Source organism: Hyperolius riggenbachi, chromosome 3 (assembly GCF_040937935.1).
Source record: "Hyperolius riggenbachi isolate aHypRig1 chromosome 3, aHypRig1.pri, whole genome shotgun sequence".
NCBI classification, from domain to species: domain Eukaryota; kingdom Metazoa; phylum Chordata; class Amphibia; order Anura; family Hyperoliidae; genus Hyperolius; species Hyperolius riggenbachi.
In genome coordinates this window covers 52,842,780-52,855,276 of record NC_090648.1, presented here as the reverse complement: position 1 = coordinate 52,855,276, position 12,497 = coordinate 52,842,780, and the positions used below count along the sequence as shown (strand labels likewise).

The 12,497-nt window shown below is 43.1% G+C and overlaps 1 protein-coding gene across 1 annotated transcript in view; it reads right to left on the bottom strand.

The window, feature by feature from the left end:
• Nucleotides 1-12,497, bottom strand: part of LOC137562605 (venom factor-like) — a 316,987-nt gene that overhangs the window by 181,643 nt on the left and 122,847 nt on the right. The window contains exon 17 of the mRNA XM_068274109.1: nt 6,293-6,484. Coding sequence (XP_068130210.1) covers nt 6,293-6,484 — 192 coding nt within the window. The remainder of the gene's footprint in view (nt 1-6,292; nt 6,485-12,497) is intronic.

Here is a 12,497-nt window from a genome sequence, read left to right as displayed (position 1 = left end):
GCATTTAGAAAAAAATAATTCTTAGCAAAATGTACCACTCAAAGAAAGTTTAATTGGTGGCAGAAAAAACAAGATATAGATTAATTCATTGTGATAATTAGTGATAAAGTTATTGGCGAATGAATGGGAGGTGAAAATTGCTCTGATGCATAAAGTGAAAAATACCCGCGGACTGAAATGGTTAAATTGCTCGTGAATTGCACTGGCAGGTTGCAAATGGGAGGCTGAACAGTCTGCTCGGCAAATGCACAGTTCAGCCACCCATCTGAAAAGGGCCTTACAGCTGTGTTTCAGAGCTTTCATTGCTGCAGACATCACATCATTGATCAAATTCACAATTTAAGTATTTAAAATAGGCTTAACACTAAGAATAATTTGACTTCTTAACCTCCCCAGTGTTTAATTTCCCTGCAATTTTTGTACCAAGAGTGGTAAATTTTTCAGGGATGCTCAAATCCGAACTTTGGATGAATCCGGATAGTTGTTATCCGGATTTCACCCAGTTAAATCAAATCACCTGTGCGGGGTAGGCGGGGTGGGTGGGTGGGGGGGTCAATCTTACCTCTCTGATGTCTTCTTAGGTCCGTCCCTCGGTGCCTCCTACGATGCGGTCCATGTGCGCCACGTGAGTACAAACACTTCCTCCTTCAACACGAAAGGAGGAAGTGTTTGTAATTACGTGACCGCCGCTTGTTTCTGACAAAGGAGCTGTACACGGTAGAGCTGCCTAGAGAGGAGGTGCCTGCAGCAGCAGCATCCTCTAGTCAGAACCAGTACCTGACTCAGATGGTGGCAGACTACATGGGGTACTTCAGCGGGCTTGACCCGGTGGACCCCTTGGAGTACTGGGTCAAGCGTTTGGAGATCTGGAGTGAGCTGGCGCAGTACGCCCTGGAAGTACTGTCCTGCCCCCCTTCCAGTGTGATGTCAGAGAGGTGCTTCAGTGCGACCAGAGGCATGGTCACCGAGAAGCGCTCTCGCTTGTCCACACAGTCGGTGGACAGACTGACATTCTTCAAAATCAACCGGGCGTGGATTGAAGGTGAGTTCCTGGCCCCTGCTGTCGGCGAGAGAGGGACATGAGGTAGTTGGGAATCTCTTGCAGTCAGATCAAACTTCAAGACCACAGCCTTTCCTGTAAATTAGGCCTGGTTGAATTTTTGGGGTGCTGTGGTACCACCTCTAGGTGCCACGGCCTGTTGTGCAATGCTGCTGCCAGCCTGCCACACGCTTCTCCTCCTCCTGCTGCTGCTGCTAATGCCTCCTCCTGCTGTCTGTGTTCCCACCGCCAAGGTCCACTGAAAAAGGCGCTGCTGCTATGCGCCACCAGCTATTACGCCACTAAAATAGCAGTTTTGCTGTTCCCCCAAAAAAAAGAAAAGAAAAAGAGGTGTTTGGATTGAAAACTGTGATGTCCCAATTGTGTATTGCTATTTCAAGGAGTCAGCACCATCTTCAAAGGATAAGCTCTTTTATTAGTATCAGAACATCAAAGATCCAGAAGATCAAGCAACCAACTGGTTGCTTGATCTTCTGGATCTTTGATGTTCTGATACTAATAAAAGAGCTTATCCTTTGAAGATGGTGCTGACTCCTTGAAATAGCAATTTGGAAGGACACCTGGAGTGCACAGGTGATTGGAGTGGAGAGCACGTCTAATTCTTCCTCGGTCCACCATAGGTGCTTGCTACACATTGTTTCCAATTGTGTATTGGACACAATGTGGGCTTCACGACTGCTGTCTGGAACCACCTGGTGTTTATTTACAGCCCTGGTGCCACCGCTAGGTACCATGGGCTATTATGTCATGTTGCCTGCTGCTGCCACACGCTAATTCTCTTGCTGCTGTCTGTGTTTTCTTACTGCCAGGGTCCACACCAGAACTATATCTTCTGCTGCCACTCTGCCACCAGCTATTATGCCACTACAATAGCTGCATCTACCTCCTCCTCCTCCTGCTGTCTGTGTTTCATACCGCTAGGGTCCACGCCAGAACTACATCTTCTGCTGCCAGTCTGCCACCAGCTATTACGCCACTACAATAGCTGCATCTACCTCCTCCTCCTCCTGCTGCTGTCTGTTTCCCACCACCAGGGTCCACACCAGAACTATATCTTCTTCTGCCAGTCTGCCACCAGCTATTACGCCACTACAATAGCTGTTATTCTTGTTAAACAAAAAAAAAATTCTGAGGTGTCTGGATTGAAAACTGTGCTGTCCCAATTGTGTTTCCGACACAATGTGTGCTGCACGACCACTGTCTGGAACCTCCTGATGGTTATTTTTTGGCTGCGGTGCCACTGCTACGTGCCACGCCCTATTATGTCATGCTGCCTGCTGCTGCCACATGCACACTACTTCTCCTGCTGCTGCATTTACCTCCTGCTCCTGCTGTCTCAGTCTGTGTTTCCCACTGCCAGGGTCCACGGAAAAATCTTCTGCTGCCAGTCTGCCATCAGCTATTACGCCACTACAATAGCTGCATCTACCTCCTCCTCCTGTCTGTTTCCCACCTCCATGGTCCACAGAATTATATCTTCTGCTGCCAGTCTGCCACCAGCTATTACGCCACTACAACAGCTGCATCTACCTCCTCCTCCTCCTGCTGCTGTCTGTGTTTCCCACCACCAGGGTCCACACCAGAACTATATCTTCTTCTGCCACTCTGCCACCAGCTATTATGCCACTACAATATGAAGAAGGTGAAGAAGAAGAAAAAAGTAAAAAGAAGGTGAATAAGAAGATGGTGAAGAAGAAGACGGTGAAGAAGAAGAAGCTAACATTGATTACATTACATATATACACCGATCCCACATACATAATTGTTAGTATAACAAATTTTGATGCCATCATGCATAATTCCATGTAAATGTAGCATTTCAAGTCCACAGGAAAAGGCGCTGCTGCCACACGCCACCAGCTATTACGCCACTACAATAGCGGCATGTACCTCCTCCTGCTTTCTCTGTGTTCCTACCGCCAAGGTCCACAGAAAAAGGCGCTACTGCCACACGCCACCAGCTATTACACCACTACAATAGCTGTATTGTTGTAAAATTTCCGGATTTCCGGATGGACTAGTGATCAAATTTGAATTTCTGAGTACTCAAATTCACATGGACTCAAATAGTAAATGGGGCTACCCGAGCAACGGTGAACAACACATTGCTTAAACACAGGAAGGTAACTACTAATGTGACAAATCACAGGACTTGAAGAACGTTCCTTCAGTTCATAGAAGAGAATCATCTTAATTTATTATAAACTTTAGAAGTGAAAGCAAGAAGTTTTAAATCAGGATGATACCATTTATTGGCTAACTAGCCAATAAATGGTATCATCCTGATTAAAAACTTCTTGCTTTTACTGATGGCTAACACGGTACAATACCCTACTGCTACTGCTTTAGAAGTGAATAACATATTAGAGTTTCTACAAAAAAGGACTCGAACTTGGACTAGCCTTAAGGACAATTAAAGGACAGATATCTGCGATATCAGCATTATTGACAACAAGATGGGCAGTACACCCATCAGTTATACAATTTGTACAAGCGGTCACTAAGATCAGGCCGCCAAAGAAAAATTGGTACCTGCAGTGGGATCTACCTTTAGTTCTAAAAAGGACTTTCCAGTGAATCTTTTGAAACTTGGACAGAATGCGACCTGTATAATTTAACTTTAAAGGTTGTCTTCCTTACTGCTATTGCATCTGCCGGGAGAGTGTCTGAGCTGCAGGAATTGCACTGTTCATTGAATTTTTTCCTGACAGGGTAACTTTAAGACCTGTGCATGAATTTATCCTAAGGTGGCAAGTTAATTTTATTTTAACCAGGAGCGGAACCTTCCACAGTTCAAATATTCGAAACGGAAGCTTTGAATATACCGAAAATTCTGAAACTATACCTTCTCAAAACAGTGGACATACGTAAAACAAATACTTTTTGTGATCCCAGAAAGGTATAGAAAGGGAGAAGCAGCAAGTGTAAGGACAATAGCAAGCTGGTTGGCGAGGGCAATCAGAGCAGCGTACAAAGTGATGGGCAAGCCACCACCGGTGGAAGTTACAGTTACAGCACACTTGACAAGATCAACCTCTTGGGCGGCTTTTGCAAGAATCTCGCCAGAGGTTATTTGTAGACCGGCAAATTGGTCTTTGACCAATACTTTCATCAAACATTATAAAGTGGATCCAGGGATGTTATCTACAGCTCAATTTGGAAGAGAGGTTTTATCTTCGATTAAGGCTTCAAGACGATACGACTTATTATTATTGTCGCTTATGTCTGAGAACAAAAAACAGTGTGTATGCATTTATACTACAGCTGTCCCTCCCTCTGTATTTTGTTTGTGTGAGCCAGTTACAGTAAATCCCCGTAGTATGTTGCCATTGAATTGAACAGGAAAACGGAAAATATTTTACTTACCTGCGGGTAATTTTCCTTTCCTGTTTAACTCCATGGCAGCATACGGAGCACCCACCCTATTTAGATACTGTTATGTTGGAGGGCTAGTAAAAAAAAAAAGCAGGAGGAAGTGGGCAGAGCAGAGAATTATAGTAACGAGTCCTATAGGGGTTATGGGGCAGGACTATTGTGGAAAAAAAATTATCAGCTTTTATTTACTTTTAAGAAAAAAGTGTCCAGTTCAAAATTATTCAAAATTATTCATACCCTGCACAAACTGTCACAGTCTGTGGGAAAATCCAAAGTTCTATACCATTCCAAATAATCCAAGCTGTTCTAAAGCATCCTAATTACCCTGATTAATTGGGAACAGCTGTTTTAATCAACTTAACAGGTGAAAAAGAGCAGCTCTCTGCAGTTGGTTTGTGGACAATCATGGCTAAGACAAAGGAGCTCAGTAAGGACCTGCGGCTGTGCATTGTGGCTGCTCACAAGTCAGGAAAGGGCTACAAGGCCATTTCTAAATGTTTTCAAGTGCCAGTGGCTACAGTGCAAAGTATTATTAAAAAATACAAGATGTTCCTCACTGTGGAAAATCTCAGAGGACGTGGTCAAAGCCAAAAGTGACACCTGTGCTGGCCAGGAAGATAATGAGAGAGGTGAAACAGAATCTAAGGATCACCACCAAGGCCATCCTGGTGAATCTGGGCTCTGCTGGTGGCAGCGTCTCTAAGCAGACAATCCAACGGACACTGCACACTGCTGGGTTCCATGGATGGAGGCCAAGGAGGACACCACTTCTCCAGATTAGGCACACAAAAGCTTGCTTGGATTTTGCAAATGCTCAACTGGACAAAGAAGAAGACTTCTAGTTTTCTGTGTTATGGTCAGATGAAACAAAAATTTAATTGTTTGGTCACAATGATGTTTACTTCATTTGGTGTAAAAAAGGAGAAGCCTTCAACTCAAATAACACCATCCCCACTGTAAAACATGGTGGTGAAAACCTAATGCTTTGGAGGTGTTTTTCAGCCAATGGACCAGGTAATCTAATCGCAGTAAATGGCAGCATGACAAAAAGAGCAACACATGAGGATTCTCAATGACAACATCAGGCAGTCTGCAGAGAAACTTGGCCTTGGGCACCAGTGGACATTTCAGCATGACAATGACCCAAAACACCCAGCAAAAGTGGTGAAGAAATTACTGGCAGACAACAACATTAACGGTTTAAAGTGGCCCAGCCAGAGTCCTGACTTAAATCCAATTGAGAATCTGTGGAGAGAGCTAAAGATCAGGGTGATGGCAAAAAGTCCCTCTAACCTGAAAGATTTGGGGCTCATTGCTAAAGATAAATGAGTAAAAATACCTGGTCTGCAATTATAGGAAGCATTTGATTGCTGTAATAGCCAATAAAGGCTTTTCTATTGATTATTGAGAAGGGTATGAATAATTTTGGACTGGACACTTTTTGCTCAAATGTAAATAAAGGCTGAGAATTTTTTTCCACAATAATGCCTCTTGTACATCGTCTTATTATCTTTTGGGAGACACCTATGTCATTTCCCATCAAAAAATGACTTGCTCGTTGAATAAAAGCAGCTTTAAGTCAAAATTTGCCAGGGGTGTGAATAATTTTGGGCAGCACTGTATATACAATATATATATATATATATATATATATATATATATATATATATATATATATATATATATATATATATATATATATATATATATATATATATATATATATATATATATATACATATACATATATATATATACATACATATACATATATATGTATATATATATATATATATATATATATATATATATATATTTATTTATTTATTTACGAACGCACACACACTTTCCACTTACTTCGTGCAAGGTCATCTTTTAGGCTCTCGGTGGCCTTGATCTTCTCCATATGATTACAGCAGTCCAGGAAGGCAGCAGCACACTTCGCCCCATCCTGTATGCGTTTTGCCCGCTTTTCGCAGCTAATTTTCATAGGAAGCTCTCTCATACCATCTCGGCAGCAAACACGCTCCTCCCCTTCATATTTAAATTCTGCAAGATCAACAGGTAAAAAACATGGGCTCATTTTAGGCTCTTAGGAGAGTGCAGTTTCCAAATAAGGCCTGTTTCTCAGTAGGGATGGTCTGATCCCACTAAAATTCCAATATCAGATATCTTGTTTTTCAGATTTTATGATTTATGATTTTCTGTGTTTCCAATTTCAGATTTTTGAGGAGTAGTAGTCATGTTTTGCATCAGAGAATTCACAAAATGAAAAAAAAAAAAAAAAAAGGAGCAACGGAAATCGAATGAAATAGAAATCAGAAAAATGTTAAAGAGTAACTGTCAGGCTGCAAAAGCTAATTTAAACCTCTATTCTCCTGTGTTAAACAGTTTAGAAGGAAGCCAAAAAGGCAATACTGAAGTTAAAAATCTCTCTTACTTTGATCCTTGCTGAACAGCAAGGCTGGTTATTCCCAAGCCCCTAAGAAGGCCGCATAACATACTGCAAAGCATTCTGAGGCTGCTTCTTCTCCCCAGTGCACTACTTTGGGTCCTCCCTCTTCATTTCCCTATCCCGCCCTAAGGCTGCTTTCACAGTGGGAAGTTACAGGCTCATGTTACAGCAGCTTGTAACAGCACAGCACTGAAAAATCACAGGGCACATGTTCCGTTAGATATACTGCATGAGTCCGCTATTGTTCCTAGCCACATGGCTAATTAATATTCACTGCACAGTAGTGTTGTCTATTAGGATCTTTGAATCACCAGGAAGCAGGGCGGATATTACATCACAATTGGCTTCATAGGAGACAGACAAACATGGAACCTGCCATGAGCTGTCAGGAGCATCATTCTCTGCAAATCCTATATAAAAATTCTGTGAAATCCAAACGTGGACAGTGAAATGCATATGTAATGTAAGTACAGCCAATATTTAGCTACTGATATATGTGTTGTTTTTTTCTCTGAGACCCTATACCTAACAGCTCCTCTTTAAGTCATGTGACTGGTCTAAAATTAAAAGAGCCATCCTTCTTTGGGAGCACTTGGGGACATGAGTGCTCTTGAAGCCTTTCAAAGGTTCAGGGTGGCAGCGTAACTTCACCAGTGCACAGGGGAACGAGAACACCAAGAGGGGATAGAGAAGGCTCAATAGGTAGCTATGGCCTCAATTCACTAAGATCATGCTTGTGATAACAAGGGAAGAGAAAACTTACCACCACACATCGATCAGTATTTCCAGTGTTAATTCACTAAGGCCTCAATTCATCAAGACTTATCGAATCAATTACCAACAGCTCGGTAAAATACCGAACTCGATAAGTTTATTTCAGGATTCATCAAAGTTATTTACAGCTGTTAGTGAGCATTCGGTAATCATTTGATAATGATGCGATAAAACGGAAGAAAGTGCAATTCATGAAAATGAAAGTGGGCGTGGTTTAGTGTTACATTTAGGATTAGTTATCTCCTTCACTGCTCTGTCGTTATTCCTGTCAGATCATTGCTGACAGAGAAGATGGAGCCATTTAAAGTGGTTATGTATCAGCTGGGAGTGATTCAAAGGCGTAGAAGGGCAAGAATAAGGTCTAGAACCGTATCAATTTGCAAGAGAATGGATTTATTTGCTATACCAGGAAATCTGCATTTCTCTTGAATCATCTTCTAAGAGAACACAGGCAGTGCCAGGGTTAACTAAATTGCTAGCTGCACTACATTTTTTCAAAAAAGACTCCTATCAAGCCATAGCTGGCAAAATTGTGGGATTATCTCAAACAACTTCCAGAATCCTGGTCCAGGTGTTAGCCCCCTTGCCGGTTATCCCGAGCTCAGCTCAGCTCGGGGTAACCTGCGCAGGAGGATTTCTCAGGCCCCGCTGGGCCGATTTGCATAATTTTTTTGTTACATGCAGCTAGAGCTTTGCTAGCTGCTTGTAACATCCGATCGCTGCCGCTCGCCGCCGATCCGCTGCTATCTGCTGCACCGCGCCACCCCCCCCCTCCAGACCCCTTGCGCAGCCTGGCCAATCAGTGCTAGGCAGCGCTGAGGGGTGGATCGGGATTCCCTCCGATGCCATGGCGACTGGGGAAGCCCAGCAGTAAATCCCGTTCTGAACAGGATTTCCTGCTTACTCTCATCGCCGAAGGCGATTGGAGTGGGTGGGGGGATGCCGCTGCTGAGCGGCTATCATGTAGCAAGCCCTGGGCTCGCTACATGATTTAAAAAATGTTTTTAAAAAAAGTGCTGCGCTGCCCCTTGCCGGCGGGAATTAGACCGGCAAGGGGGTTAAGCCCTATTCAGAATGTTGCTATGTGGTGTTCAAAGGACTGCCTTTTACCCACAGTTCCAAGTGAATCTCTTGGCCTTGTGTTAAATTACCACTGTAAAATGGAAATATCGGCACGTTACCGAATGATTACCGCATTGTTGTTAATATTTTATCAAAGTCACACCGAATGCGGAAAAACCTTGATGAATACAACTAAAAATCGATAAACTTCGAATTCGGTAAATTAACGAACTGGAAAAAGTTATCGCAAAGACAATGATGAATTGAGGCCTAAGGAAGCTTGCCTTATTAAGATGTAAAGATACAGTAATTTTTCACAGTGAGAGAGTTATCTTATCATTTCAGTCCTTAAAGGACTTACGAGCCCAAATAGCGAAAAAAAGATAAGTACCTTAATCAGTTTTAAATGCACGGAGGACGCCGTCCGCGCCCTCCGTGCAGTTCCGCCGGGTCCCGGCAGTCTGATCGCCCCCCGTGCCGCTCCCGACCCCACGGACGGGTCGGGCTCCCCTTCCTCTCCCAAGATGGCCGCCGGAGCCGGCCGCGGCTGCGCAGTCCGCATACACGTTAGTGCGGCTGGCAGCTCTAGGGCCCTCCCCCCCGATCCACGCACAGCAGCGTGGATCGAGGGGGGAGGCCCTAGAGCTGCGCAGCCGCACTAACGCGTATGCGGACTGCGCAGCCGCGGCCGGCTCCGACGGCCATCTTGGGAGAGGAAGGGGAGCCCGACCCGTCCGTGGGGTCGGGAGCGGCACGGGGGGGCGATCAGACTGCGGGGACCCGGCGGAACTGCACGGAGGGCGCGGACGGCGTCCTCCGTGCATTTAAAACTGATTAAGGTACTTATCTTTTTTTCGCTATTTGGGCTCGTAAGTCCTTTAAAGAGACTCTGTAACAAAATTGTCAGCCTTTTTTTCTACTGTCCTACAAGTTCATATATCTATCCTAAAGTACTCTGGCTTACTGCAGCCTCCATTGTCCATTGCTGTAATATATCAAATGTATTCTCCTTTGTCAGTCTTGTTGGCCCAAAGAGGAAGTGGCTGTAATTGTTTACAGACAGGAGCAGGTTACACTGATAGCCCTGCTCTGAGTCTCTTGGAGTCTTTCACACACTGAAAACTGTGAAAAGCAGAGCTCACACATTCCCTGCTCTCAGTAACTCAGTATCATCTACTGATAAAAGCTGATAATTGTGAGAAGCATAGCTCATAGACTATTGCAGAATGCAGACACAGACCTGCTATGCCTATCAGTAATCACTACTAAAGATTGAAGCATTCTTTACAAGGTAAAACTTCTTCTAAACTATGAAATAAACTCTAAAGGCTGAGTTTATTGTTCAATAATATAACCTTTCATAGAAACTGTAATGCAGTTTACAGGAACATGCAAAATTATGATGAACTTCCTGTTTGGCAGCCATATTTTTTGTTTACAAAAACAGTTTATAAAACTACTTTTTGGGGGCCAGAATCCTGGTGGGGTGCAGCGAAAATGTGACTGAGGGGGACAGGAGATGAAAACCTACAGGCTGGTATGTTTATTTATATGGGGTTTTTAGGTTACAGATTCTCTTTAAGTTACCTCCTCTGTAGTTATTTTTACATGCAGTTAATTAACAGCTTGTCTTTAACTTTAGAATTCTGTAGTTATTTTAAGGATTGAAACGTTAACTTTAGAGATCTCTCCTTAACTTAAAGACAGAAGAGTTAAGTTTGGGTTTGCTTGAGGTAAATTGTTTAGTGAATACTACATGCCTTATCACCATGGTGTTAACATTATAAACAGCTCAGAAACGTTATAAAAGACAGGAGATAAGCTTAGTGAATTGAGGCCATTCTGATTTTTTTTCCTTATTACAGAAATGCTTTAAGATATTGCCTTCAATTCACTAAGTGTAAGGCTTGGTGGTGTATTCTCCACAGTCAGCATGCAACGCATGAGCTGGCGTGGAGGAGGTACACACACTAGCACCAGGAAACAGGCTATCCCTAGTATAGTGGAGGGGAGGACTGACTCCAATAGGAGATTGTGGCGCACAGAGCCGGTGCAGATCTGACAGCCACAAACAATGCTTTCGTTATAACGTCTCAGCGCAAAGTAGCGCTGAGCGCACAAACCAGAACTGAGGAGATCAGGACAGGTAGACAGAATGAACGCTTGCTAGCTAGCGGCTACTTAGCGACAGCAAGCGTCCAAAACCAGACAGACTGGAATGAGGCAGCCAATGCGATGCGGCGATGGCGTGCCTCACAAAGACAGGACAGGATAGTGAGGAAATAGCAGGATTAAGATAGATGAACGTAACACAGATAAATATACAATAAGTATGTTTTCCTAGCGTATTACAATTACAGCTATCAATGAAACTATTTGTAACGTCTGACTAACATATGTATATATCGGCAATGAACCGATATATGACATAAGCAGGAACGCTGACTAGGACTGGAGTAATACAGGGAACAGGACTCAGAAGGATTCGCTATCTCTTCGCAGAGATGAACGCAATCCACAAACAGTAACAGAACAGGATTCAGAAGGATTCGTTATCTCTTCGCAGAGATGAACGCAATCCACAAACAGGACCAGGAACAGGATTCAGAAGGATTCGTTATCTCTTCGCAGAGATGAACGCAATCCACAAACAGAACCAGGAGCAGGGTAACTACCTCAGCACGGGTGGTCACGGTACGCGCAACCTACCAAAACGTGCTGGAAAGCTGACTAACTGCACACAGGATATAAACAGTTCGTGTACGTATACATCAGCAACACTGATGTATCAACGTAACACAAATACAAGGAAAATAATAAACGTGCTGGTATGCATATATATTGGCAATGAACCAATATATGATGCAAAGACCAGCAAAGTATCTTTATAACAAGAAACACGATCGGGGGCTAAAGCGACAGCAAGACTGGCTTACACTGAAGCTATGAAAACCCAAGGAAACCCTGCAGGAAGCAGATCTTTATACTGAGGTCATCCAATGGGAGCAGACATGCAGATTCCCACACAGGTGAATGATAATCAGTCACAAGCTGACAGCAGGGAAAGACAGACAAAGCTATGCAACTTGCATGGAAATAGATCAGAACTGCCTGAGCTGCAGCACTACTACTTCCAGTAATAGCTGCTGCAGCAGCGATCATTACACTAAGCTTATCTCCTGTCTTTAATAACGTTTCTGAGCTGTTTCTAGAGTTATCACCATGGCAATAAGGCATGTAGTATTCACTATACAATAAAAGGTCAATAGTTCATTTATTTTAGCTTCTGGGACACTGAAAGTCTGTGTCAGCTCTTCAGACAATATAACATTAACCACTTGAGGACCTAGGGCTTTCTACCCCTTAAGGACCAACCACTTTTTTTCCATTCAGACCACTGCAGCTTTCACGGTTTATTGCTCGCTCATACAACCTACCACCTAAATGAATTTTGGCTCCTTTTCTTGTCACTAATAAAACTTTCTTTTGGTGCTATTTGATTGCTCCTGCGATTTTTACTTTTTATTATATTCATCAAAAAAGACATGAATTTTGGCAAAAAAATGATTTTTTTAACTTTCTGTGCTGACATTTTTTAAATAAAGTAAAATTTCTGTATACATGCAGCGCGAAAAATGTGGACAAACATGTTTTTGATAAAAGAAAACCCATTCAGTGTATATTTATTGGTTTGGGTAAAAGTTATAGCGTTTACAAACTATGGTGCAAAAAGTGAATTTTCCCATTTTCAAGCATCTCTGACTTTTCTGA